Source organism: Myodes glareolus, chromosome 1 (assembly GCF_982192425.1).
Source record: "Myodes glareolus chromosome 1, mMyoGla1.1, whole genome shotgun sequence".
In the NCBI taxonomy this organism is placed as follows: domain Eukaryota; kingdom Metazoa; phylum Chordata; class Mammalia; order Rodentia; family Cricetidae; genus Myodes; species Myodes glareolus.
The window spans coordinates 35,724,770-35,751,638 of NC_142026.1; the positions used below are offsets into that span (position 1 = coordinate 35,724,770).

At 47.6% G+C, this 26,869-nt stretch overlaps 1 protein-coding gene across 1 annotated transcript in view; it reads left to right on the forward strand.

Annotated features, from left to right (window-relative positions):
* Positions 1-26,869, forward strand: part of Farp2 (FERM, ARH/RhoGEF and pleckstrin domain protein 2) — a 105,683-nt gene that overhangs the window by 70,367 nt on the left and 8,447 nt on the right. The window contains exons 14-21 of the mRNA XM_048441958.3: positions 10,263-10,432; positions 15,372-15,461; positions 15,848-15,981; positions 16,609-16,690; positions 19,049-19,286; positions 21,125-21,255; positions 23,191-23,259; positions 24,099-24,188. Coding sequence (XP_048297915.1) covers positions 10,263-10,432; positions 15,372-15,461; positions 15,848-15,981; positions 16,609-16,690; positions 19,049-19,286; positions 21,125-21,255; positions 23,191-23,259; positions 24,099-24,188 — 1,004 coding nt within the window. The remainder of the gene's footprint in view (positions 1-10,262; positions 10,433-15,371; positions 15,462-15,847; positions 15,982-16,608; positions 16,691-19,048; positions 19,287-21,124; positions 21,256-23,190; positions 23,260-24,098; positions 24,189-26,869) is intronic.

Genomic DNA, 26,869 nt, shown 5'->3' on the forward strand with positions numbered 1-26,869 from the left:
CACTTTCTGTAGATAATTCCTTCATGGGGGGTGTTTTCAAAATATTCAAAACCAAAAGAAGTATATTAAACCTGTTCTCCCCATTCAGTCCCTGCCCACATCAGCATTGCTGGTATTTGGCCACACCCACTCTGTCTCTTTTCTTCTAGTTTGTTTGCAGTGCTGGGGGTTGAACCTGGGCTCTTTGCAGCACTCTGCCCACCACCAAGCTCTGTCCCAGTCTGCTTTTACCGTTTATGCGGAGGCAGGTTCTTGCTAAGCTGCCCAGGCAGGCCTTGGGCTTGTGATCTTCTTGCTGTAGCCTCCTTGGTGTTGGGATTATAGGTATTTACTGCCATCCTTTGCCTTTTCCGATTGGGACTGTAGCATTTTAAAGAAGCTTATTATACCTTTCCGTAGCATTCTGAAAGTGTCTCTGAAACACAGGATGCACTCTACGTGAGCTGCACACTCATTGTCGTACAAAATGATAGTTCCCTGCTACAACCCAGTGCTGAGAGCATACTTAAATTACCCAGTGATCTCCAGAGTGCTCGGGCATGGCGCACACCTGCAATCCTAGCATTTTGGAAGTGGAGGGAAGAGGCTCTTGAGTTTAAGGCCAGCCTGGGCTACATGGTGAGACCCTGTTTCAAAAAGTAACAAGCCAGTTAGTGTTTGACTGTTCAAGTCAGGAAACAGACAGGGCCTGCTTTCTATGTCTGCCTCTTACGTTTCAATCATCCCCCTTTTTTTAGGGTTACCTTGTAGGGAAAGCCAGGTGAGTGATGCTGCCTCAGGTCCCGAAGTCTGGACTGGCACCCAGGCCAGCCAGAAATGATACCAGTTTCTATAACCCCACATGACCTCCAGTGGACAAGGGGGCAAGGCAGCTTTGGCACGAACCTGGCGTCCCAGGTACTCTATGGGTGGCACTAGTACAGGGTCACTTTTTGGCATAATGTGGAGAAATTTTAAACAATTTTCTTTTAATGGAGTGTTGCTGCTCCTTCAGCTGTCCCTTCTTCTGCGTTCCTATTCACACAGTCCTGGCCTCCCCTCCTAAGGAATCGCAGTGGGCAGGTGCTCAGGCCTAGAGCCCAGGGTGCCATAACTGTCACAGATCTCCTCTCCTCGCTGCTCTTGAGCTACTGTGCCGCTCTCACCCTGGGAGAAGCCGCAGTGTGGCCTGAAGCCACTCAACCCAGAATGCGCACTGAGCCTTTCTTTGGTTTGCCTGCCTGTGTCATCAGTGGCTGCAACCTGGGGGTGTGGCCCATGTACCCAGTGGCTGGGAAGGATGCAGAGACTGAGGGAGGTGAGGTCATAGCCTTGAGCAGCATGTCCTGGTCTGGATCAGCTCCTCAGAGTGAGTTTTTCAGTGCTCAGTCTGTTGATTTTCTTAGTTATGTCCAGAATCTTCTTTAAGGGCACAGGCTCCTGTCAAGGCTGTCCTGGTGACTTTTAGGATGGGTAGAAAGGAAACCCAGGTAGAGAGCTGTCACAGCCAGTGTGTCCGTGCAGAAAGGTAACAGTGGTCAGGTCTGTCTGTGTAAATAATAGTAACCAGTGTGTCAGTGTTCATAGGGGACAAGACTCTGTGGCTGTCCCCTGCAGTACAAGGCCACCATCAAGCAGTATCCTAACCATTAAGTTCACCTCTAACAATGTACTCTGCTTTAGATACATTTTTATTAGTTATCAAGTCTATTTTTATATTTAAGATCCCAAAGTCTCAGTATTTTATATAAGCCACATGAATATTTGAAGACTAACAATACTTACATGGCTGCGAGACTGTTCATACTAGAGATGTGTAGGGTTCTGCACTGCATAGGCTTCTGACCCATTAGGTGCGGCCATGTGCCTTTTTACACGGCAGAGGCATTAGGTCTGGCGTTAGATTAGAATGCCCTGTCTTCATTAGCACTTGTGTTTTATTTAGTGCAAATGACCAAGGGATGGGCACTAGCACATCCAGGAATGTAACATGAAAACTATTGACATGCCCAGTGATTCCATCCTTTCCGATGACTTTCGTGCACAGGTATATGTTCATTTTTTTTCATGTAATCTTCCCTGTTCTGCCTGAGTAATGATTGTATTGTGTCACCCTTGCTGTGGTTATGATAACACAGCAATGTGCACACACATGTGTTTATGTGTCAGTCGATGCTGAAAGTTCCTTAGATCTTCATGGTACACTCATTCCCTCCAGTTCCTAGAGCAGCAGAAAGTTCATTACTGGAACAGTTACTTCATTATCAGTGTAGTATTCAGTGGTTGTTTGTTCTTAAGTCCATGGCGTTGCATCTGCCGTGGTCTCACTTCGGCTCTTGTCACAGGGCTACTTATGCAAAAGGCACTGTTGCGGATGGCAGATGCTGTTACCTCCTTCCTTGAAGTAGCCAATGCCAGTGTCCACTAGTGCACAAAGCTCTATCTTTGGGGTGAAATCGTATACATTGATTCTTCTAGGAAATGAAGAGAAATGGAGCTGGGGTTTCTTTATGCATTCGAACTTATTGATGCTTTAAAGAGACATTTCTATTGTCTGGTTTGTGGTACTTATCAAATCTGTTTTCTATTGAAATCACCATTTATAAATTTGCAGATATGTACTGACAATTTTTAATTGTTTATTCAATAAAATGAGGAAATATTTACTACGAATTTTTAAATGGGCTTTTTAGCTTTCTTTCCCTCTACTTACGAGTTTTGATTTATATAGGTTGCAGATTATTTCACATATTAAATTAATCCTTGAAACAAGCACATATTTGTGCAACCCTTCACTGATGTTTCTTTCATGGGCTCCTGAGCACCAAACAGGCAGCGAGGTGCTTACATTGATTGCATCGCTGTGGCTTGTGGGTAGTGATATCTGTATTGAAGGTCATCAGTTGGGTGTAGCATCTTGCTTCCTCTGTCTTAGCACTCTTTCAATACCTTTCTGTTGTTGGCTGATATGGTTAACATGGCCAGTGTGGCAGAGGAGGTGGAGGAGCCTGTGCGGCGTGCTTAGACCACGTACCACACTTGAAGGTGCAAGCCTCAACCTGCCACCTTCAGTGTGGAGCACACTGCGCAGGAAGTGCTGCTGACTCCGACAGCTGAGCACTGGGACATCTTCTCAGTGTGCTCCCACAGGCTGGAACCTCCCAGTGGTGACAGGGACGAGACCAGTCCCGGAGTGCAGTACTTACTCCCCAGAGCTCAGTGGTCTCAAGCAGATTTTTCTCCAGCTACAAACTTGAACTTCCCATTCATCTAACAGAGGTTTTCTACTTTTTGCTTGATGGTCCATACTTTTCTGGCCCCTTGTATCCTTGGGGGGCTCAGGGACCTTGTTGCCACCTTCTGGGCAGCAGTGACTGGAAACACTTTGAGCATGTTGACTCTTTGAGGTGCTGGGAGCACAGAGCCACACATCCAGGCACCAGTGATTAGGCCCCCAAAGTCCAGCTTCTGTGTCTCTCCACAGAGCAGAGGCCTGGGCAGCAGCACTTGTAGGAGATAGTTCGTGGTAGCAGTCACCTCTCACACAAAAGAGACTAGTCTCCTGTCACTCAGGCCTACTCCCTGCTGACACCTTGACTGTCCAGCACCTGCTGCACATGAATGAAGTAATGACCTAGTGCGTGGGTCTCTAGGGAGAGAACTGACATCAGTGAGCTGCTGTGTTCTGGCTCGGGGTTTTGTGTACCATCTGACCTGAGTTACCGCCCCATCTAATGGAGATGGTAAAGCCAGTGGGGTCCTTACTTTTTGTTTGTTTGTTTGATTTGTTTTGTTCTGGTTTTGGTTTTTGAGACAGAGTTTCTCTGTAGTTTTGGAGTCTGTCCTGGAACTAGCTCTTGTAGACCAGGCTGGCTGTGAACTCACAGAGATCTGCCTGCCTCTGCCTCCCGAGTGCTGGGATTAAAGGCGGGTGCCACCACCACCTGGCAAACTCTGCTGCTTCTGATGAGACCCACTCAGTAAGTAGACTTGTCACAGGTTCTAAAGGTTTTAGGCAAAAGTATGTTTTTGGATCTGAAGGGGTTTGTTTTCTGTTGTAGTCCTGGAACTAACACTCAAGACCTGATCATACATGTTAGGTAAATGCTCTGCCTGTAAGCTATACCCTTCCCCCACCAAATAATCATTCCACTAAAACAAAACTCTCAAAGTCTGTGTGCAAGAGTAAACCACATAACCCGGCAGTGCTGTGCCTCTCCTCCTCTTCCCTTCCTCCTCCCTCCCCTCTATCTTTCTCTCCCCTCCTCCCTCTTCTCTGTAATTAAAGAGCTGAAGTTGCTGTTGTGTGTAGAGTTAAAGCCCCAACAAGCATGAAATTGCCTGACATGAGCTATAGGAGAGTCCGCCTCAGGCTCGGCTCTCACTGCTGTCCCCTGGGTGCACTTGTCATTACATTCTACCAGGTCACGTTGGGGAACTCTGACTTTGTTGGCCATGGGATCACCAGTTCTTTGTTGGAATTTACTTACTCAGGTAATGAGTCTCACGGAGGTCACATAAGTGTGCTTGTCTTTTGTCCCTGGCACTTTGTCCAGCTCTAGTAATAAAACCCCCTTCTTCCCAGGTGGAGCACGCCTTCAGCCCCCTGTCTCAGTTGCTTCAGTCTGATTTCTTGACAGCCTGAATTCAGGAAGATCCAGCCACCTCAATGGTTTTTGCAGCTTTATCATTTTCTCCTTGTGACAGTCTGGCGAACAAAGTTCAGAGCCACACACCATCACCGTGACAGCGCTGATACAGGACAGGTAGACACTGGAGCTGTTCCAGGTTGATCTGGCAGTTGATGGTGACTTCCAGGTCCTGGTAGGGGGTCTGGCCAACCTGCCCACGGGGAGAGTGAGCACCCTGGTGTGATTCTGAGAAGGCTGCTGGGGCGGTGCTGGAGTCCACCAGGGTGCTGGAGGGGGCAAAGGGCTGCTGGCTGAGTGGTGGGCCTGCTGGGGCTGAAACACTAGTTCTCTCCGAGCCCTGTTGACTCATAAAACCATACTGACCATTGGGAAGAAAGTCCTTGTCTTCCTTACCTCCTTTATCAAGGTAGGGAGGCACTGTTAATTAACAGTTCCACCACTTTCCTCTTGTTTTCAACCAGATTCTGTTTGTAAAAGTGAATCATGACACTTGCCTGGTAGCAAAGCCAGAAACAGTGTCTGTGAACTCATCAAACACCCATTTACCTGTTTGCATCATGCAGTCAGTTGGGGTGCCGGGGGGGGGGGTGTTCTTTCTTTCTGAAACTGACAGTCCACTCTTCAAGCCATAGTTTCTCTTCCTTGTGCCTCTTAGACTCAAATTAACCTTCAACTTGACCTTAAGTTTTGCTGAATAGGATCTGATGCTGTGCTGTGAGGCAAATATTTCAAGACTTTTTATTAAAGAGTTCTTAAAAAGAACTTAAAGGTATGAAATAAAAGTACATTTTCTTTTCTCTCTAAATGTGAAGTCCTTTCTCATCATCTTCCATCTCTAGTTAGATGAACAAAAGCGGTTGTCTTGAAGGAAAAGTAAAGGTAAGCACAAAAGAATTTAAATAACATTTCAAAAATCATCAGATGTATTTTGAGAAGTCTTAGGAGATAAACCACCTGCCAGAAAGGCTGACTGCTGACAGTTTGAAGTAAGTGTTAAGTGCCCTGTGACGGCAATTTTTTTAACTCTGAGAGAATGTTCAATGACAGCCCTACCTCCAGCCTGTGCAGCAGTGTCTCCCAATGGGCCGCGGGATCTGTCGGTAAAAGAGCTGCTCTTTATACTGTTTTGGACCTGAAGAATCCCTTCTCAGCTAAAAACATTGCTCCTTCACATGACAGCAGGAGGGTTGAGTGTTCTCTGAGTGTGGGCATACACATCAAGAACTGGGGATGAGTGGGTTTTATAACAGGAATTCCCATGGCTCAGTGCAATACTGATTCAGTCTTGCTGCTGCTGATGAGAGGAACTTCAGGGTTTCTGCAGATACTAAAGATGACTCTGTGGTGAAATGTCAGTTACCATAAAACATTACGTAGGCAGCCTGAGCTACACATGGAGCCTGTCTACAAAACAAAACGAAAGTATGTCTCAGTAATGATGAGAGGGCTTTCAATGGAAGAACTGTTAGGTCAATTGTCTTTCACGTCAGGGAACACTGAGTCACAGAACCTGAATGGCACTGACTTCATGCTGTCTTTGTCACTTCCGGAAAGCATCCTGGCTAGCCACCCTTCAACACATGCACACACGCACGCATGCACGCACACACGCAAACACGCACAGACAATGCTGACTCCAGCTGAAAGTGCTGCTGGGACAGACACCGCTGTGCTGTGGAGCTCAGAAGACACACCACACTCACATTTAGATGAGCTTCATGTTTATTGCCAGTTACTTGACAAAATATTTCCCCATAGTTTTTGGTAGAGTAGTGGCAGTGTTGGTGGTGGTGGTGGTGGTGGTGGTGGTGGTGGGTATGTGTGTGTGTGTGTGTGTCTTTACTGGGGGTCAAATTGAGGACCTTGCAAGTGTTGGAGAGATATTCTTCCACTAAGTCCCAGACCTGGATTATTTAACACCTTGATGGTCTTTATTTGTATAATTTCAAGAATAATTTAGAAATTTTTCTCTCACAGGTTTAACAGTAAAAAACCACGTTTCAGGGCACCTTGTGTTATATTTAGGATTATTCACTAAATTTTGAGTTGATAACTTTTTTATAATATATAAAATATGTACAGTGATAATATCAAGTGATTTTTAACCACCATAAAACCAAAAGTAGTTTACACTAGCCCTAATCCATCCCAAAGTGGAGTCTCCCCTCTTTATAGGGTGCTTACCAAAAGGCCGGTTGCTGGCGGTTGCGTCTCCTGCCTTCATGGCTGTTTCCATCACGTTGGCTGCACGCTATTTGCTGACCCTACCAGCATCCCAGAAGTGCATCATTTGATGGTGCCTAAAGTACACTATTCTGCATGTTCTGCACATCCTGCTACTAAAAATGTCCAATTTTGTGGCAGTCTTTTTTATTTTATGTTTATGAATATTTTACCTGCATGTATATCTCTCTATGCCCTACATGCACGCATGGTGCCCACAGGGGTCAGAATAGGGCATCAGATCCCCTGGAGCTGGTGTTACAGACAGTTGTGAACCACTATATGGGTGCTGGGAACCAAGCCTGGGTCCTCTGGAACAGGAGCAAATGCTCTTAACCACTGAACCATCCTTCCAGCCTTTATGGTAGCCCGTTTTGTCTGGTTTTGGATTTGTCTGTGGGGCGGGGAGTGTGTTTTGTTTTGTTTTGTTTTGTTTTGTTTTGTTTTGAGATGGGGCTTGCTGTGGAGCCCAGCTGACTTACAAACTGTTAGGATTGCAGGTCCAGGAACTTTTTGTCCTCTAGAACTTTCTCTAGACTCAATATGTTCAAGTGTGTTGCTATGAGGAGCATTAGAGGCATGGGTAAAGTGGTGGTCTCTTGTTTTGGGGGGGAGGTTTTTATTTTTACGGTTTTCCTTTTTGTTGTTTTTTTATTTTTTTATTTAAAAAGTTTTTTTTGAACTTTTAAAAAGTTTTTACATGCCAACCACGGTTCCCCCTCCCTCCTCTCCTCCCCTTTCCCCCTACCCAGCTCACATCCACTCCTCAGAAAGGGTGAGGCTTCCCATGGGGAGTCAATGAAGTCTGGCATATCAAGTTGCCATAGGATCAAGCCTACCCCCACACTCCCAAATCGAAGCTGAGCAAAGTGTCCCTCCATAAGGAATGGGCTCCAAAAAGCCAGTTCATGCACTAGGGATAAATCCTGGTCCCACTGCCAGTGACCCTACAGACTGCCTAAGCCACAGAACTGTTATTCACATCAGAGGACCTCGTTTTGTTCTATGCAGGTTCCCCAGCTGTCAGTCCAGAGTCAGTGAGCTTCCACTAGCTCAGGTGAGCTGTCTCTATGGGTTTTCTCATCATGGTCTTGACCACATTGCTCATATTATCACTCCTCCATCTTTTCAACTGGACTCTCGGAGCTCAGCCTAGTGCTTAGCTTAGTGGATTTCTGCATCTACTTCCATCAGTTACTGAATGAAGGTTCTGTGATGACAATTAGGGTGGTTATCTATCTGATTATGGGGGAAGACCAGTTCAGGTACCCTCTCCACTATTGCTAGGAGTCTTAGCTTGTGGATTCCTGGGAGTTTCTATAGCACCAGATTCCTCCCTAACCCCATAATGGCTCCCTCTATTAAGATGTCTCTTTCCTTGCTCTCCCTCTCTGTCCCTCTCCCAACTCAACCATCCCATTCCCTCCTGTTCTCCCCTCCCCCTTCACCCTTCCCTACCCCCCTTTGTACTCCCAATTTATTCATGAGGTCTTATCTATTTCCCCTTTCCAGGGCATCCCTGCATGTCTCTCTTAGGGTCCTCCTTGTTACCTGACTTCTCAGGGATTGGGGGTTGTAGCCTGGTTATCCTTTTCTTGTTGGTTTTTTTTTGGGGGGGTTGTTTTGTTTTGAGACAGGGTTTCTCTATGTAGCCCTAACTGTCCCAGAACTCACTCTGTAGTTCAGACTGACCTCGAACTCAGAGATCCTCCTGCCTCTACTTCCCAAGTACTGGGATTAAAGGTATACACCCCCACCTCTTGACTTAAAATGGTGGTATTTGATTTTTTTTATAATTGAATGTAAAGCATCACAACTACTATATTTAAAACAGTATAAAGTATAAATTAGTCATAACTTCTAAATTTTCTCTGAATTTTAATTGCATAAAAGGACCTCATGCAGTTCTGACTTACCAGCAACAAAGATTTTGAAGCATAAACCTTAACTGGTATATTTTTGGGATGTGCTCCACATAGGGAATAGCCCACAGTTGAGGGCACCTTGGGGAGGTCGGTTCTACTTTGATTGAAATGCGGTGGCAGATATAACTTTTTATCACTAATGTTGTTTAGCATGTTTAAATATGTAATAAAGCAAATTTTAATAAACTGATTGTTAAACTTTCATATAGTAACATCATCTAGGTTATCTATGTCAATAAATGCTTTATCCTGCCTTCAGCTATGACTTGTCAAACATTTCCGAGCAGAGCTCTATCAGAACACTGCCAGAGTGCCTTCAAACTCCCCGGCAGCAGGCGAGGTCGTTGCGGGCCTCTGACTTTGTCAATGTGAAAATAAGGACCTCCTCTGCTCCAGCTGCCACACCAGAGGCTGCCCTGCCCGGGGTCTGTGCCCGTCCATGCTACCTGTTCTCATTTGGGAGCTCTCAGTTCAATAATCCAGGTTTAGTCTTATAAACTGGTCGCTGCAGACTATGAGGATCTTCCTTTGAAAGGGGTGGAGGGAGGAGGCCAGGTACTGTGGCGTCCCTGAAACAAGGGGACTCGGGCACTTAATAATCATAGTTAGAAAACATGTCCGGAATTTCTAATAGTATTTGAATTTCTCCTGTAAATACCATTTGAAGTTATGGTGCTGCCTGTCTGTCATCCAGGCATTCAGGATGTGACACATTTAAATGTATCTCTAAAACTTGGCATTTAATAATTGTTGACTTCCCATAGAAAAATATGAGAACCCTTCGACAAGAAGTTAGGAAATTTTCTTTTTTTATATGTGTGACAGGATGTTACTTTGTTGCCCAGGCTGGCCTTAAATTCATGATCATCCTAAGGAAATTTCAGTATTATAAATTGTCAGGTAAATTATGCTTCATCATCGACCTCCTAGGAAGCTGACTGAAATTCTGGCTATTCAAAAGCAAATACTGTTTTAATAAGGAGAGGAGTTAAGTACTACTCTCTTATTTTGGTATGAGAAACCAGCAGGAAGAAAAAAAAAAAAACACTTGTTAGTGAAAAGGTCAGCAGCTAGAAGACGGAGTTGTGAAATGAGCAGCTTTATGTGTTCAGCTTTTTAATGACTTGGTAGTGACGCAGGCAAAAATCTCGTTGTGCCTGTCAGGCAAGGAGCATGTGATGCACGTGCCTCTGCCATCCCCTCCACGGAGCCTTGCTTCACAGGCCTGTGGTGTTTGATTTACCCAGAAGCCCCTAGAAACATATCTCGGGGCCAGGAGTTGCCACCCCATGTGCTGGTCTCTGGTACTGGGCAGAATAGTCATCACCACGTTTCCTTTGGTGTCGTGTCTAGGAGTGCAGGTGACAGACCATGCACATTTTCCATAAAAGCTGTTACAGCACGAGGTTTGCAGTCTAGTGCGAGGGAGGCCGACCTCACAGCTGTTCTCACTTTTGCTCCACCCTACTTCATCCGTTTCTAGGCTTTTCTGTGGATAGTCCTCAGCCTTCTCCCTCCAGCCCGAAGAGCCAGCTGAGGCTGAGCCCTGAGCTTCAGGCCTCGCTGAGCACAGCTGAGCAGGGCCCGTCCCCCGTTCTCAGCCCTGTCCTCAGTACAGCCAGGATGGACAACCAAGAAGAGCAGAAACACAAGGTGGGCCACTCTTGAGACTGACGGTGCCAATGGATGCAAACCTTAACCGGGGAGCCCCGGGGTGGCCAGGAAAAGACACTCACACCCTATAAGCCCGGGGCAGAGTATCAACAGAATCCCTTTCTGAGACACTGTTATTCTTAGAAGTCAAAGCTCCATGTAAACACACTTTCCCTTGTTTGGGTAACAGGCCGTTTTGGCATTCATGGTTCCAAGTGTTAGGCTGGATCCTGAAGATGAGTGGGAAAGAGGCAGGCTATTTCCCTGCAGGGGGTCACTGCCTGTCCCCTTTTGTTTTGCTCCTACCTGTTCCTTCCTTTCTCCTTCCTTATAGGTGAGTAACTTGAAGATCCCGTTGCAAAAGAAAGGTTGGTTGGGGCTCAAGAAGTTCTCATATCAGAGACTTCCTGGATGCTAAAGGGACCTGGCCAACGTTAGAGATAGGGGGTCCTGGGCTTTGTGACATGACTGGTCTTCCTGTAGGTCTCTGTAGTGAGGGCACGTTTTGAATATCCAGTAGAGAACGAGCAAGCAGGAGATCCCACTTACTCATAGCTGCCAGGGACAACCAGTTTGCCTTAAGGTAGCCAACCTGGAGCTGTCTCCAGCGGCATCACAGAAAATTGCCATCCTTGTGGCGCCTGTGTTCCCTGTTTGTATTTGCTGTCGGTTATGAAGACACAGGTTTTATTTGCCTCACAGTGTGGGAGATTTGAGCCCCGGTCTGCTGCTCTGCTGTCTGGGCCCCAGAGAAGCGGACCAGATGGCAGCTCGTGGTAGAACAGCCGTTTGTTTCACGGCCAGGACAGGAAAGAGGAGCAGGGCTGCAGCCCCACTAGCCCTTTGGGGACTTTTCTGCCCCTGTGGGTCCCACCTGAAGTTCACCGCTTTCCCATATCGCCAAATAGGAGACCAAGTATTTCAGCATGTCGGCCTTTCGGGAATAGTCCAGATCCAAACGATGGCAAGACTGTAGCCTAATTATGCAGAGAGTAGCGAGGGCCGTGGGACATTTGAGACGCCTTTCCACACACTGTGAGGCGGACCACTCCCTTCTTTGTGCCCAGGGATCCTCTAGCCCCCCCCCCCCCCCCGCCTGGGAGAAGCCCTTTGAACCAGATGCGGGAGATGGCTACTAGGTGACTGTCCCGGGGCCTGCAGGCAAGAGGTGGCCTCCTCTCAGGACTAGGATCAGCCTGCGGTGAGATCACTTGTACTTTATTGGCCACTTTGTGTTTGGCATAAACACAATTGTCTTATAATCGCTTTTATTTATTTTGGAAACCTAATAATCTATTTCATCATTTCCTTAATACAAAAAAAGTAGATTGAGGAAACTCTGTTTTTAACACTGAATGTTAACATTACCACATTATCAAAACAAAACAAACAACAAAAAAAAGCTAGTTGATTCTTCATCTGAGATGGTTGAGCTCACAGTGTGTAGTCCTAAGAGAAGGTGTCTGGTCATCATGATACAACCTGAAAGCAACACCCTTCCCAGGCCCTGTGGGTTAAGGTCACCTCTAGCCTTCACTGATACATGCCTTCCAGGAGGTGGTAGCTGATTAACCGAAGATGGAGGTAGATCCGCAGCAGCCCCTTGAGATTCAGCTCTGGTCTGGCAACTGTACAGTTCCAAGTATCTAAGTCGACCTAATAAAGCTAGAATCAAGCAGAGCTAAGAACACAGGAGGCACAGACTGCCAGGTCCATCACAGACCCACCAGGGCCACTAAGTTAGAAGTAGCTGGAATCTGACCAGAAGGTAGCTTTCCACCAGAGTCTCCTACTCTTCTGACCAGAAATCAAAAGCCACTGTTGACAGTTTGAAGACTAATCCTGGACAGCATCTGTTCCTTCTGGTTGTACATATGGACACGAGTTAGAGATGCATTGCCCCATCCGTGCCCAGGCCTGGTTGAACTTTTATCTGGCTGCTCAACTGTGTGAGGACTAAGTAATGGATGGCCCTCCATGCCTGCTGGTGGGAGCCAGCCTTCCCTTTTGTTCCACTGCCTCTTCTACTTGGCACTTTGTATTGTATTTTATGTATATGATTGTTTCGTTTGTATGTATGTGTATGTACCACATGCATGCAGTGACCACAGAGGCACAGAAGGGGCATCAGATCCCCAAGAAATGAAGTTACAGTGGTTGTGAGCCACCATGTAGAGGCTGGGAATTGAACCCAAGGCCTCTGGAGAACAGCCAGTGCTCTTAACACTGAGCTGTTTCTCTGGCCTCACTTAGAGCAGTTTTTTTTTCTTCCTTTTTAATAAAAGCTGGTGAAGATCAGCAGTATTCAGAAGGCAAGATTGATAAAAGATGGCAGAAGCATTTTCCTTTGTGTTGTGTGGGTCTGAGAAACGGCGCTGTCCTGTGGTGGCGACGATGGGCAGACGATGCTGTCCCCATCTGTCTCTGGCCAGCAGGTCAGCTTGTTTGGGTTGGCTTAGGTCATTCTAGAACGGGCAAGGCAGTTGGTGGCTTGTCGCCATCAGTGGCACCTGCAGAGAGAGTTTCCATTGACGTTCTTGGGACTGTGCTCTGGCAGGTTTTCTGCACACCGTGAGGAGCTGGTCTGGGGCTCTGGACCTGGTTTCTGTAGCACATACACAGTTAGGATGTGCTTTTGGGTTTCAGACAAAGGTAATTGCCATGAAGAGGTCATCTTCCCTGACATGTTTGTCCCAGGCCAAGGCCAGAATTACACAAAACTAGCAAGCAGAACCTTTGTCCTGTTGTGGGGAAGGCTGGAGTAACCCAGCTCTCACTGCTGAAAGCTCATGACATACATATATCAAACCAGGGAGAGATGAGACTCCTTTTAAAGATACCATTGGATTAGAATTTAAAAAAATAATTTTATGATACAGAATACAAAACAAAACATTGTGGAAGGTTGTAAAATTAAGTGAGCTGTTCTGGGAGAGAAAGACCACACTCCAGGAGCAACAAGAAGATACCAAGGGGTGGTACCAGGGATCCAGGCTATGACATTGCCTCCAGCCATTTGAGAAGAGCTGAAGGAGATGCTGCCACATCCCAGGGAGAGGATGGCAGGACTGGCTCTGCAGGATATTGGCAGTGCCCCTGGTGTGTGTCTGTGATGGTAGAAGACTCTGCGTCCCATGGGCTCCAGGACACATAAGATGAGCACACACACACCCATCACTCCTTGATTCCAGAGACCGGGAGAGAATATTGCAGCCTGTGTTGGACTACATCAGGCACACAGAAAAGAAGATGTGATTCCCCAAACACGGGCCTCCATGGGATCGCCTTGGCCCCTTGCTTCTTATGCAGGTTGGGAAGCATATCACAGGCTATCCTGGTGCAAACTCAGTCTGCTCTTCCTCCCAGAGCGGCCTCAACCTCTCCCCCCTCTGGTGGTGACTGCCGATCTTTCCCTTGACTTGAGCCAGAATTTGTTTCAGTTGTTCTTGCTGTGTCTGTCAGTCACACATCACATTCACACCAACATCATCTCACTGGACTTGTGCAGAGGCCTCTTGAGACTCCCGTGTGCCCCTCCAGGTCAGCTTGCATCCTGCACACACACATATCAGAGTGTCCTCACACTGACCCCCAACACTCCGGAACCACAGAGGCCAGATGACTTTCTTTCATCCCCCCCTTTCCTATCCCGCATCACTTTCTGTGCCTTGACATTTGTCCTGTCTGTGGGCCCAGGCGCTCCACCCACTCCATGTGAGTTTGTGGCCTGATCACATTATTCTCAGCCTGCACCACCTTCCGCCTTGTGCTCTCCATGACCGTGTTCTGCCGTGATTTGTAGCCCCTCGTTGACTTGAGTGTTATGTTTGCACATTAGACAGACAGAGCCCTGATGGAGATTCATGAACTCCCTAGACAGGTTCATCTTGAGTCCCATTCTAGCAAGCAAAAGGGGAGCTGCTGAAAGCGGAGCCTGGAGGTGGACCTGGGGTCCTCTTCCACACACAGGAAGTGTGTCAGCCAGCTCAGCGCTTTGTCATAGGCACACTCAGAAAAGACACTGGGAGGTTTTTGTTGTTACTTTTATGAGCTAAGTTTAATTATTCTTTTAATTTTTATTTTTTTTATGCTGAGTCTTATCTTCGGCCCAAGTTTAATTATTTTAATCACATACATATGTGATTATTATGCGTTCGTGGCATGTATATATGTGTGCCATGTGCATGCAGTGCCCAGAGAGGCCACCAGGTGTCTCCTGGGACTGGAGTCATAGGTGGTTGTCTGCCATCATGTGAGAGCTGGGATTTGAACCTGTTCCTCTGGAAGAGCAGTCAGAGCTCTTAACCACTATGCCATCTCTCCAGCCCTTACTCACATATATACATGTTTAAACATACACTCATGGTTCCTTATCTTTTAACCAGCTTCATCAGTGGCAGTGATAAAGGAACATAGCTTCACCGCAAAACCAATAATAAGCTTCAGTTCTGTTTCCGTATATTGATATTTGAATAGCAATTATTTTTTCTAGGGAATGATGTCCAGAGATAGAACGAGGACGATGTGTTGAGAGAAACATAGCTGGGCTTAATTGGATGTGTTTACTTAGAAGCAGATCTCCAGGCCAGCGGGATGGCTCTGCAGTTAAGAGGCCTGGCTGACTTTACAGAGGACCCAGGTTCAGTTTCCAGCACCTACATCAGGTGTCTCTCAATCACTTGTAACCTAAACCCAGTGGCCCCTTCTAGCCTCTGCAGGAGCTTGTACACACGCAAGCTGAATGTGTACATTCAGGCGTACACATACACCAAGAAAACCAACCTTTCCTTTACAGTAAATCCCTCTAGGAATTATGGCGGGAGTTTCTAAAATGTTGTTGGCTTGAACATAACATGTTACAAGCCTCGGGCTCTCCCTGCATGTGAACAGGTAACATGTCCCCCAGAAGTGCGCTCACGCTTCTCTCTGCCTCTTTCAGCACCTGCCAGAAGACAAGGCCTATTTCATAGCCAAGGAGATTCTCGCTACAGAACGAACATATGTGAAAGATTTAGAAGTTATTACTGTGGTATGGAAACTTAGTCCTTGATCGTTTTTTATTTTCTTAATATGCTTTATATATAAACACAGAGGCGCCACCCTGAGAAGTGTCTTTGGCAGTCTTGGTACCGACTTACGTAAATTCTGTTGGATCCATTTGCCTTCCAGCACGATGTCTAAGTCATGTTAAGATCTGGTGTCTTCAGTTTCCGTGACGCTGTAAGGCTAAGAATGTATCTGTCTGAAAGCTCTGACCTAGAATTGGTTTGTTTGTATTTGGAAATTATACAGTCAATAAAGAGGGGACGTGGAACGCTAGTTTAAGCTCTTCTTATAAACTGGAGGAGCTTTGCTTGGTGTCATGAGGCCACAGCCCTCAGCTGAGCCTCTCACCAGGCCAAACTCCTCCCATAGTGGTTCCGAAGTGTGGTGATCAAGGAGGACGCCATGCCTGCCGCCCTGATGACCCTGCTCTTCTCCAACATCGATCCTGTCTACGAGTTCCATCGAGGCTTCCTGCACGAGGTGGAGCAGAGGCTGGCTCTCTGGTAACCGCACTGTACAGCAGGTGGTGCTATTTCCTTGCCGCCCTGCACAGGAGACCCCACCTTCTGAAGCCACCACCTGGACGGCTCCCACACTGCTGGCTCCTTGGCTGGGGCCTGGACCAGCAGCCCCTGAGTCCCAAACACTCCCTGGGGAGCACCCAGCACTTGCCTCGGGAAGTCTCCCCTTCAGAACAACCATTATTTCACTGATGTGTATTGCCAAAATCCTATTGGGCAAGCTAGAATAAACTTTAATAACAATGCATTTTATTTATCCTATTCTAGAAAAGGGACTAGAGGAACAAGTTAAAAAGGAAAAGAATCTGTTTTCACCTGGTTACCATCGTATTTAGAGAAATGCAGTCATTGTTGCTGTCGAGTTAAGTTCTTTCCACCGGGAAATTCCTCGTCATTCGTGCCTGACTGCTGGGTGTAGTGACACATCCTATAAAGCCAGCAGCAGGGAGACAGAGACAGGAGAATCACACGTGGGGCCAGCTCCAGCTACACAGTCAGACCCTGTGTCAGAGGGAAAGGACTATGACTACTGCAACTTGTTACCGTGAAATCACGGGGTTTTCCATAAGCTTTCATGGACTTATAAACCTTCTTGTTCCTTTAATCCAGGGAAGGGCCCTCCAGTGCCCATTTAAAAGGTGATGATCAACGAATTGGGGACATCCTCCTCAGGAACATGCGTCAGTTAAAGGTACGGTGGTTTGTGCGGGAACTCCAGCTTTAAAGTAAAAGCTGTGATGGGAACATGTCTGTTGTTCTTGGAACAGTGTCCCCGCCACAGCAGCCTTCCCAAGAACACGCTCATCTTACCGTTCTCCACAGCAGGGCCCCCCTCAGGAGAGGGTTCTTGTTGCCCAAACGCTCCACTCAGGACTTTTCAAAACTGTTCCCTGAACAATACTGTACATTTAATAGCAGTGTTGTCTTGACTGTGTTCCTTAGAACAGTATCTCAATAAACACACAGCCTGTCTCAGGGTTTTGCCGGAAGAGGTTTCCTTCAGAACAGGGTTCTCCTCAGAACATGGTTCCCCTAGAATACAAGGACTCACAAGAGCCTAAAAACAGACGTTCTTAGAGCAGGGTTCCTTCAGAGTATAATTCCTAGCAAGGGTCCCCTCAAAACATCAGTCCCCAGAACAAGATTTTACCAATGAAGATGTGCTTAAAGCAAAGGCCTCTCAGAGAAAATAAAACGTTTTCCTCAGAAGCAACTCTCCTCAGAACATGGTTTCAGGAGGGGCTTGCTCAATACAGAACACCTCTCCTTAGGTCTTCCTTCAGGATGTCTTTCCCCAAAATAGTATTTCTCTCGAGTGGCCTTACCGCCTCATAACAGCCATTTTCTAAACATGGTTCCCCTCAGAAGAGAGTTCCATAGAATAGTGTTCTCCTAGAAGGACGGACCCTATGTTTCCTCTCAGAATGATGTTCTCAGAATTAAGGGTCCCCAGTACAGTGTTCCTGCCAATGCAGCGCTCTCAGAACAACATCCCAGGCTAGAGAGAGAGCTCAGTGGTCAGAGTTTCCATAGTACCTACAGAGGACCTGGGCTGGGTTCCCAGCACCCACATCGTGTCTCACAACCACCTGTAACTCCAGTTCCAGTGGATCTGGTGCCCCTATCTGAGAGGGCATGGTGGTGTACACCCCTAGTCCCAGTACTTGGGAAGTAGAGGCAGGAAGAGCCAGGGTCAGAAAGGAGATAAGGCTTTCCCCAGGAAAGGGGGTCTCCTCAGAATAGCATTCCCCTCAATATGATTATCTTTTTTCCCTCCCTCAGAACATCATGCCTCAGAAATAAGTTCCTTCAGAGTAGGATTTCCGGCTATTTGCGGCTTTTCATCCTGAATGGGGTCACCACAGCAGGGTGCCCTTCAGAACACCTTTCCCCAGAACCGTATTTCTTTTAATATAATTTCTTTCTTTTTCACTTTTGTTTGTTTGTTTGGTTTTCGGTTTTGTGTTTTTGTTTTTTTTTTTTGATACAGGGTTTCTTTGTGTAACTGGCTCTCCTGGAACTCACTTTGTAGACCAGGTTGGCATTGAACTTAGAGATCCACCTGCCTCTGTCTCCCAAGTGCTGGGATTAGAGGTGTGTGCCACCACTGCCTGGCTACTCAAGATAATTTCTTAAAACCGTGTTTCCCCCAGAACAGGTTCCTCTGGGAATATCATTCTTCTAAAACGTTTCCCTAGACAGCTTACCAGCCAAACAATGCCCCTAAGAATCAGGTTTTATTCAGAATATCTTTCTTTAACACTCTTACCCTCAGGGCAGAGTCCTCTGAATCAGGTTTATTGAGAATATCTTTCTCTAGCACACTTACCCTCGGGACAGAGTCCTCAGAATCAGGCTCCATGAAAGCAGCCGCCCTCAGAGCAGTAATTTTTTAGAGAAGCGAGCCTCAATACATGCATTTTCAGCCTAGCACTGCCCTCAACAGGGTTCCCCTAGAACCATGCTTTTATCCAGTACGGAGTTCTCCCCAGACACAGTGCCTAAAACAGAATCCCCTCCGACCATTGCTGCCTTTCCAGTAGCCTGCCCATCTGCACAGCGATCCTTCAGAATAGTTCTCAGGGCAGTTTCCCAAAACATGGTTGCTCCCTCTCTCCAGTAACCCAGTCAGCACTGAACCTGGGCAGAGCTCAAATGGAGTTTCATTCTTGCCCAGTACTCAGTGTGTCCCATAAGGTGAGCTCTGGCTCTCCTAGCCTCTGAGGACCATTCTTTATCCATAAGTGGAGGAAAGGTAGGGACGGATCAGTCAGCAGTGGTCATGGTGAGGACCAGCTGCAGAGGAGCCCTGACCCCTGGGAATGGAATAAGGTACACACTGGGATAGAGTCTAAAATGGGGAGATGGGGTTCTGTGGAGACAGAGAAACTCTGGCTTGTACCTTCCACACTTTGCATCCCAGTTACTCCCTGTCAGCATTTCCAGTATCCCTAGTCCACACCGGGCTCCGCCCAGGCAGGCCAGCTGCTAGAACGCCACCAGCCGTCACACCTCTCCACCTAAGTGTTGTCCTTGGGTGTCTCGATAGGAGTTTACCAGCTACTTCCAAAGACACGACGAGGTCCTAACAGAACTGGAAAAGGCCACAAAACACTGCAAGAAGCTGGAGGCCGCCTACAAAGAGTTCGAGCTCCAGAAGGTCTGCTACCTGCCTCTCAACACCTTCCTGCTGAAGCCCGTGCAGAGGCTGGTGCACTACCGCCTGCTGCTGAGCCGCCTGTGTGCTCACTACGCCCCTGGGCACCAGGACTATGCTGACTGCCATGGTGAGTGAGGCCTCGCACTCCGAGGGCGGCGTGCGTGCATGGTGTTAGTCTCCACTGGCTCTCCCCATAGCGGCTGCTGGCCTTTGCCTCTGCTCAGCTGCTTCAGAGAAGCAGGTTCCAGGCTGAACCTTTCTCAGCCCTGATTACCTTCCATAGAGTGGGGTATTGTAACCAAGGTGGCCTCCTGCTGTCAAGGTCTCTGCGAGGGCACTGGGAGATGGGGCATATACCAGGATTACCTCTTTATGTGGGTGTTTCTGGCCTGGAAGACTTGACTCCAAAACTTAGCAAATGTTTGAGCCAAGCAGCCTGTTGGAAGTTTCTGACTTATGTGAATCATAATTTTCTATTTGTCAAAGGGACAAAAGAATAAAGTCTAAATCTTGTTCATTTACAAATAGAAATTTTAGTTATAGCATCAGTTTAGTACAAGAAGATTCTGTCTATAAATTACTGAAGTTGTCATTAAAATATAACTAGTTGGGAATGGTGGTCCATGGATGTAATGTAATCCTAGCTATTTGGAAGGTTGAGGTAGAAGGATGCAGGAGGGTCCATGGAATCCAGGAAAGAGGATCACTGGAGCCCAGGCAGGAGGATGTCTGAAGTACTCACTGGAATTCCAGGTAGCAGAGTCACTGAAGTCCTCAGGAACTGGAGTTACGGATGGTTTATGAGATGCCATGTGGGTGCTGGAAATGAACCTGGGTCCTCTCTGTATGAGGACTCAGTGCTCCCAACCACTGACCTATCTCTCCAGCTCCCAGGCTTGCAGATGCCCAGAGTCTGCAGACAGCAGCTGCCATGGCTCGTGACAGCCTGTGGTCACATTGCTCAGGCTCTCCCTGATGTCGTCAGTGCTGTCTGCAGAGCAGTTATAGAAGGATCTGTTTACGATTTGTCAAGGATGATGAATTCCGGGTGTGCTCCCCTCTTCGTTGGCTTGTGCTTCTGAAAGCCACAAGCACCCTGTGAAGAACACTAGCTGTCCTTGGTTTCATGAAGTCCCTGTCAGGGTGGGTCTGAGGATAAGGCAGTGTGGGTCAGGGCTGCAGACCTTGTCAGGATGCTCGCGGAGGGGATCCACAAGTGAGGCTCTGCAGTCGGGCAGGAAGAGGGTCCTGGCAGCTGGAGAAACGACCCTGTGCTTAAGAGCACTTGCCGCTCTTGCAGAGGACCCAGGTTTGGTTCCCAGCATCCATGTAACTCCAGCTCCAAGGGATCCAGTGCTCTCGTGTACAATCCAAGGGTTTCTGCGCTCGGGTGTGTACACAGTCATGTACGACCACACACACACACACACACACACATATACACAAAAAATAAAATTTCTTCTAAAAGAGATGAGAACAGTCCCCATTAGTGGTCTGGCAGGTAAGGGAGGTCGCTGCGCTAGGGACAGCAGAGGGCAGGACTAGGTGAGCAACTGTTTCCAGCCAGTATGGCCTACTCAGGGCTGGTGTCGAGTTCACGTTCATCTTAGTGAGCTTCTTCCTGTTTATTGACCTCTTACATTTGCTTCAGGTGAGCATCTGTTACCAGAAAAGAAGTTACTTCAGACATTGAAGGATCTCCTTCAAGAACTAACAGTGCTTTGCACTGCTTCCCAAACCTTTCCCCTTCCCACCAAGCCATAGCGTTGGCCGGTGACCCCTGACCCCCTTGGGTTCTGCAGGGACTGTACTTGAACAGGAGCTTGTGCCAGTGGGCCAGAGCCCTGCAAAGAGTCTGCAGTGCCTCCCGTTAAAGTCACCCTGGAAAATACTGGCTCTTCCACAAGGCAGAGATTGGCGGGGAGGTCTTGTTCAGGGGTTGAACTGAGGGACCTCTCCACACAGAGGCACTGAAGGCCATCACAGAAGTGACCACCAGGCTCCAGCACAGCCTCACCCGGCTAGAAAACCTCCAGAAGCTGACGGAGCTACAGCGGGACCTGGTCGGTGTAGAAAACCTCATTGCTCCTGGAAGGGTGAGTGGCCATACCTGGGAAAGATTTTATGCCTCTTGTCTTTAATTGAATTTTACTAATGTAGCGTAAGACTTGCCCTTTTAAAGTACGTAATTCAGCGACTTTGCATGTACTCCCAGTTAATGTAGCCATCATCACCAGTTGGGAACATTTCCCCAAAAAGAAACCCCAAGACCCATTAGTTGTCGGTCCCCGTTCTGGCACAGGGAGCACAGAAGAGCCCCCCACAAGTACTGGGAGAAATACCTCAAGATGGCACAATAGCAGGAATGGTACTCACATCCGAATCCCACTCTCGGGACTGGGGCTGCAGGCTGTGGAGTTTGAGGCCTGTTTAGGCCACATCATGAGATTTCATCTCAGAATCTAAGATGGGAAGCAACAGGATCGTGCCTGTAGGATTTTCTCCCCTTCTCTGGTTTTGTCTTTTTACCCTCATTGGTTATATAATTTATACTACTAAAACTTTTCATTTTAATGACCCTCAAATCCTCTCTAGTTGTTCATACCTTAGGTATTATATACCAGAAGATGTGCCCTAACCCAGTTGGTCACCTATAGGTTATGTTTTTCTTACTTTTTTCCCTTTAGTGGGGTCTTATGTAACCCAGGCGGGCCTCAAATTCGCTGTGTATTTAAGGATGACCCTGAACTTCTGTTCCTTCTGTCCTGCTGCCTCCATCTCCTGAGTGATGGGACTGCGGTGTGCGCCACTGCACTTGGCCTATGTGGTAGGGGGAACCCGCTTGCCGAGCAAGCACCAGCTGAGCTGCATGCCCAGCCTTCCGGCCCAGTTAGTCCAGTGTTATTCCTTTGCACGCATATCAGCTACCCTGGCACATTTGTTGAATTGTCTGGGCCTCCTTATGAAAATTAAGAAGCCTCATAGATGTGTGGGCTTCTTTCTGGACTTTCAGTTCCATTGCACGAGTTGGCGTGTCTCTTGCCTGTGTACTAGATGCTTTGCTCTTGACTCAGTACTGTTGACGCAAAGAGTAAGCAAGCTTAGTAACTAGCCCTACTAAGTACTAACTACTACAGAAGTTCACGTACAGGGTGGTACACCTTCCTGTCTCCTAGGGAAAAATTCTACTAGGGCTGTTTTCATCTTATGTCAATAAGCGTATAGTTCCTTTGTGTGCCTTGGTGTATGGAGGGCTGTGCCCACCCAGGCTTCAGTCATTTTGTTCAGACTGGCTCCTGTTCTTTGCCTTTTTTGTTTATTTTGAGACAGGGTCTCACTTTATAGCCTTGGTTGGCCTGGAACTACACTATGTCGACCAAGCTGGCCACAAACTAATAGAGATCCTCATACCCCTGCCTCCTAAGTGCAGGGACTAAAGGCGTGTGCCACCATGCTTGGCTTCTTGACTTTCTGAGCCTTTGTGGCCTTTAGTCAGTATTCCAGTGCAGGGTAGCAAACTGTAGCCACCCAGTGTTGGCGGAGACTGTCCTCTTCTCAAACCTGCCTCTGCCCAGCCCTTCCCACAGCGAAACTCAGATGGACTCTTCATGGCCTTTTTTCCCACTGTCTCTCCACTAGCAAGTGCCTCTTGGTTCCCACGTCTCAGGGCAGGTAGATGACTGGGACCAGATTGCTACCAGGATAGGACATAGGTAACTAAGGTAGAGTAGGATGACTCTCCCAGAGGGCTGCCACTCAGCGGGGTTTAAAGAAGCCAGAGAGGCTGGCAAGATGGCTCAGCCAGAAGGGGTGCACGTGTAGGTAGGCCTGGCACCCTGGTTTAATCCTATAGCCCACAAAGTGGCCGGAGATAACCAGTACCTGATAGTTGTCTTCTGACCCTCACACATATACTGTGGCGTGTGCATGCAGCAAGCAAGCTAGAGATTGCTGTTGTCTCCCATGATCTTTGGCCCAATTACCACATGTCTCTTGCATCCCTGCTCACAGGAACCCTGGTTGTCTTTCAGGAGTTCATCCGTGAGGGCTGTCTTCACAAGCTCACCAAGAAGGGCTTGCAGCAGAGGATGTTTTTCCTGGTATGTTTCCCACTGTGCCCCAAACTGCATTTCCATTCTGGGAAGAATAGGCGGGTAAAGTCTGTCAGGAAAGTTGGCCCGCTGCATACTGGCTCCATCCCTGGGACGGCAGCTCAGTCACCTGGGAACTCAGGCACTCTCTTGAGAGTGAGCAATAGGAAGCAGTTGCTTTGCCCACGTTGCCTGTTTGTTCCTAGTCTATGTTCTGGGATGGCAAACAGGGTCAACACAGAGATGTCCTTGTGGCTAGAGAAATGTGCTGGTGGCCCCGTGGCGACCAGGGGCCTTCAGTGCTGTCCAGAAACGTGGGTGCAGAGGACTGCCCATGTGTCCTCATCTTACCAGGTTTCTTTCTTTCTTCCTTTTGGGGATGGTGGTGGTTTCAAGACAAGGTTTCTCTGTGTAGCCCTGGCTGTCCTGGAACTCATTCTGTAAACCAGGCTGGTCCCGAACTCACAGAGATCTGCCTGCCTCTGCCTCCCGAGTGCTGGGATTAAACATGTGTGCCACCATCACCCAGCCTTACCAGGTTTCTTTTCAAAGTGCCCCAGACTTGATCCATGCAGGGGAGGAGCCAACTGGCTGCAGCAGCCGGAGCTCCTGGCTGCTATTTCTAGCTCGGCCAGACCAGAGAAGACTGGTGACTGACCCCCAGTTCCGTTAGCTCATATGACTACTGCATATATCTGGTCAGAAAGGATCAAAGGAACAAACTTTTCCCCCAACAATTTCCAATAACTTCTGTAGATCTGGTAAACACAGCATGGCTGTCTGTAGCTCAAGTCTAACCATACTGACACTGAAGCTTTGTCCCTTGACTGTATCTTTCTATCCCTCAGTTCTCAGATATGCTGCTATACACAAGCAAAAGTGTCACAGGGGCCTGTCAATTCCGGATCCGTGGCTTCCTTCCTCTACGCGGCATGCTGGTGAGTGATACCATGCTTACCTGAGGTTTGGTTTTTAGGTGCTGGGCTTCTACCCCACCTCTCTAATACAATAGCAAGTCTGAGGCCGTTTTCAGTGGTGAGCAGGCCAGCTGGTGTTGAGGGAATATGCTGGACTGTTCTCACTCTTCCTCGTGGCTGCTGTTCTCCCTGACCCAGACTACACCATATCCCACCCATGGGCAGCTTTCTAGGTCAGTCTCCTTTAGCACCTGACAGTATTCGCCTGCTTTGTCCACAACTTGGAGTGCGTTTTGGTATCAGCTGTTTCCAGATACCATGTAGTCATGATGCTCACCCGGGAACAACCATTCCTTGGACAGACACAGGCTGTGGTCACTGACTGTGCCTGATACAGCACTGCCTGGGGCTTGAGTCACCGCCGCTGCCACCGTGAACTTTCTGCACACCGTGCAGATGTGCCCACCAGGATGTCTAACACGGGATAACCACTGGACTCTAACATAATCCAGTTTATCAGATCTGCCTTGGGGGGTTAATGAAAACCTGTTTAAGAGCTGCAGAGAGGGCGGGCAGTGAGTGTGCTTCTGCTCTTCCAGAGGACACAGCTTCAGTTCCCAGCACCCGTGCCAGCCTGCAGCTCAGGCACCAAGTGACTCAATGCATCTATGAGCACCTTCACATGGACACAGACACACACATAAAAATAATACATATTTAAAAAATAAATGCTGGAGATGGCTCAGCACTTAAGAGCACTGACTGCTCTCCCACAGGACCCAGGTTTGATTCCCAGCATACACACGGCAGCTTATAGCTGTGATGCCAATTCCAGGGGATCAACACTGTCCTGTTGTCTAGGTGGGTAGGCACTGCGTGTACATGGCATGCAGATATACATGCAGGTAAAACCACCATATACATGAACTAAAAGGAAATAAATCTCAAAATAAATTTTAGAAAAAGAAAATCCTATTTAAAGTCACAGAGAGTCAGGAAGACTAGAGCAGCGAGTGCTTCTCAACCTGTGGGTCGCGACCCCTTTGGGCTCAACCAGCTCTTAACAGGGGTTACCTAAGATATTGGAAAAGATAGGTATTTACATTATAATTCATAACAGTAGCAAACTTACAGTTATGAAGTAGCAATGAAAATAATTTTATGGCTGGTGGTCACCACAACATGAGGAACTGTACTAAAGGGCCGCAGCATTAGGAAGGTTGAGAACCAGAGGCTGTCTCCCTTCATGTAGACAGACCCTGGAACCTGGTCGGAAACGTGTCCCGGACACACTGAAGGCAAGGACAATGCAGTATGTGGTTCCAGGACATCTTAGCACCATGGTCATCTGTTGGCCCTCACAGTGCTCCTTGAGGTGGTGTCTACTGCTGCAGCAGCATGCGAGGGTCTACTGCAGCAGCAGCATGCTAGGTTCCTTTCTCACTGACTCTACTCTGCTCAGCCTTGAAACATATGTTTGTAATATGTGACTCCACTTCGCTGGGTTTAACAGGGGCCACCTCTGGAAGCCAACCCCGTTGTTTGATGGTTTATTTTTAAAATACACATTCCTATGGGGGAAACTGAAGCTATAGGCTAAATATCGCTGTGACCACAGCACTCCAGGTTTAGCTGTGGTGATGTGACACCGATTACCACCTCAGTCTACAAGCTGAACTCACCCTGAGCGCTCTGTTACAGTCTGTGACTACTGGTGCAATAGAGGAACCTGGTGACCAGTAGTAAGCTCCAGAGGACTAACCTAACCTGCCATTAGGCCAAGTATGGTCTTTCAAGAGTGTATACCACATTACTGAGCTTCTGTCTCTCAAACACCTTCCAGTCCATCCTCACAGGGTCCCATCATGCAAAGCACATACTGATCTTAGTGTCTTTGCTCATGGCTGCCCAGAAGTAGCACCAGTCAGCTGCTCACAGTGAGTTCTAAATGTACCCCTGGCCCACAGTACATGATGGTCATCCCTCTACCTTCCCCACCCGGGGAGAGGGCACCATTACTTTACTCTCCATTCCCAGTCTTGGCACTTTGGTTTTCTGCAAAATAAGCACTTAGTGTTTCTGTTGCGTTGTCTCCATTTTTACACATTAGGGAAACCTTTTTATAGCAAAACTGGCTAGTCAACCTTTACAGGTGTGTGTTTTCATGTGCATGCATGTGTGCACATGTCTATGGGGTGCATGAATGCAGTAGCCCAGGGGTCAACATTAGGCTCTTTTAGGTAGCTTTCCACCTCATTTTTTGAGACAGTCTCTGACTGAACCCAGTACTCACCAGTGTAGCTAGACTGGCTAGCCAGTGGGTTCCAGGGATCTGTCTGACTAGGTCTCTCCAGTGCTGGGATTACAGATGCTCATTGCCACACCCAGCTTTTTACATGGGTACTGGGCATCTGAACTCATTTTACTGAACTGAGCCATCTGCTTTTATCTGACAGTAATTACCTATTTTAGTTCCTCTATAATTTAGTGAAATTTAAAACTCCATCCTTTGGAAGTGTCTTATTTTGGAATGGCCTCTGGACTGTGGGGGTAGCATTAACCAGTTGTTGAAGGAATGCTGTAGATACGTTGCTGTGGTCAGTCCTTCCCACCTTTCCATGAGAGCTCTATTTAGCCCCTTCAGGCTAGACATAACATTGTATTGGCTTTTATTTTTGGGTGTTTTGACAGAGTAGCCCCAA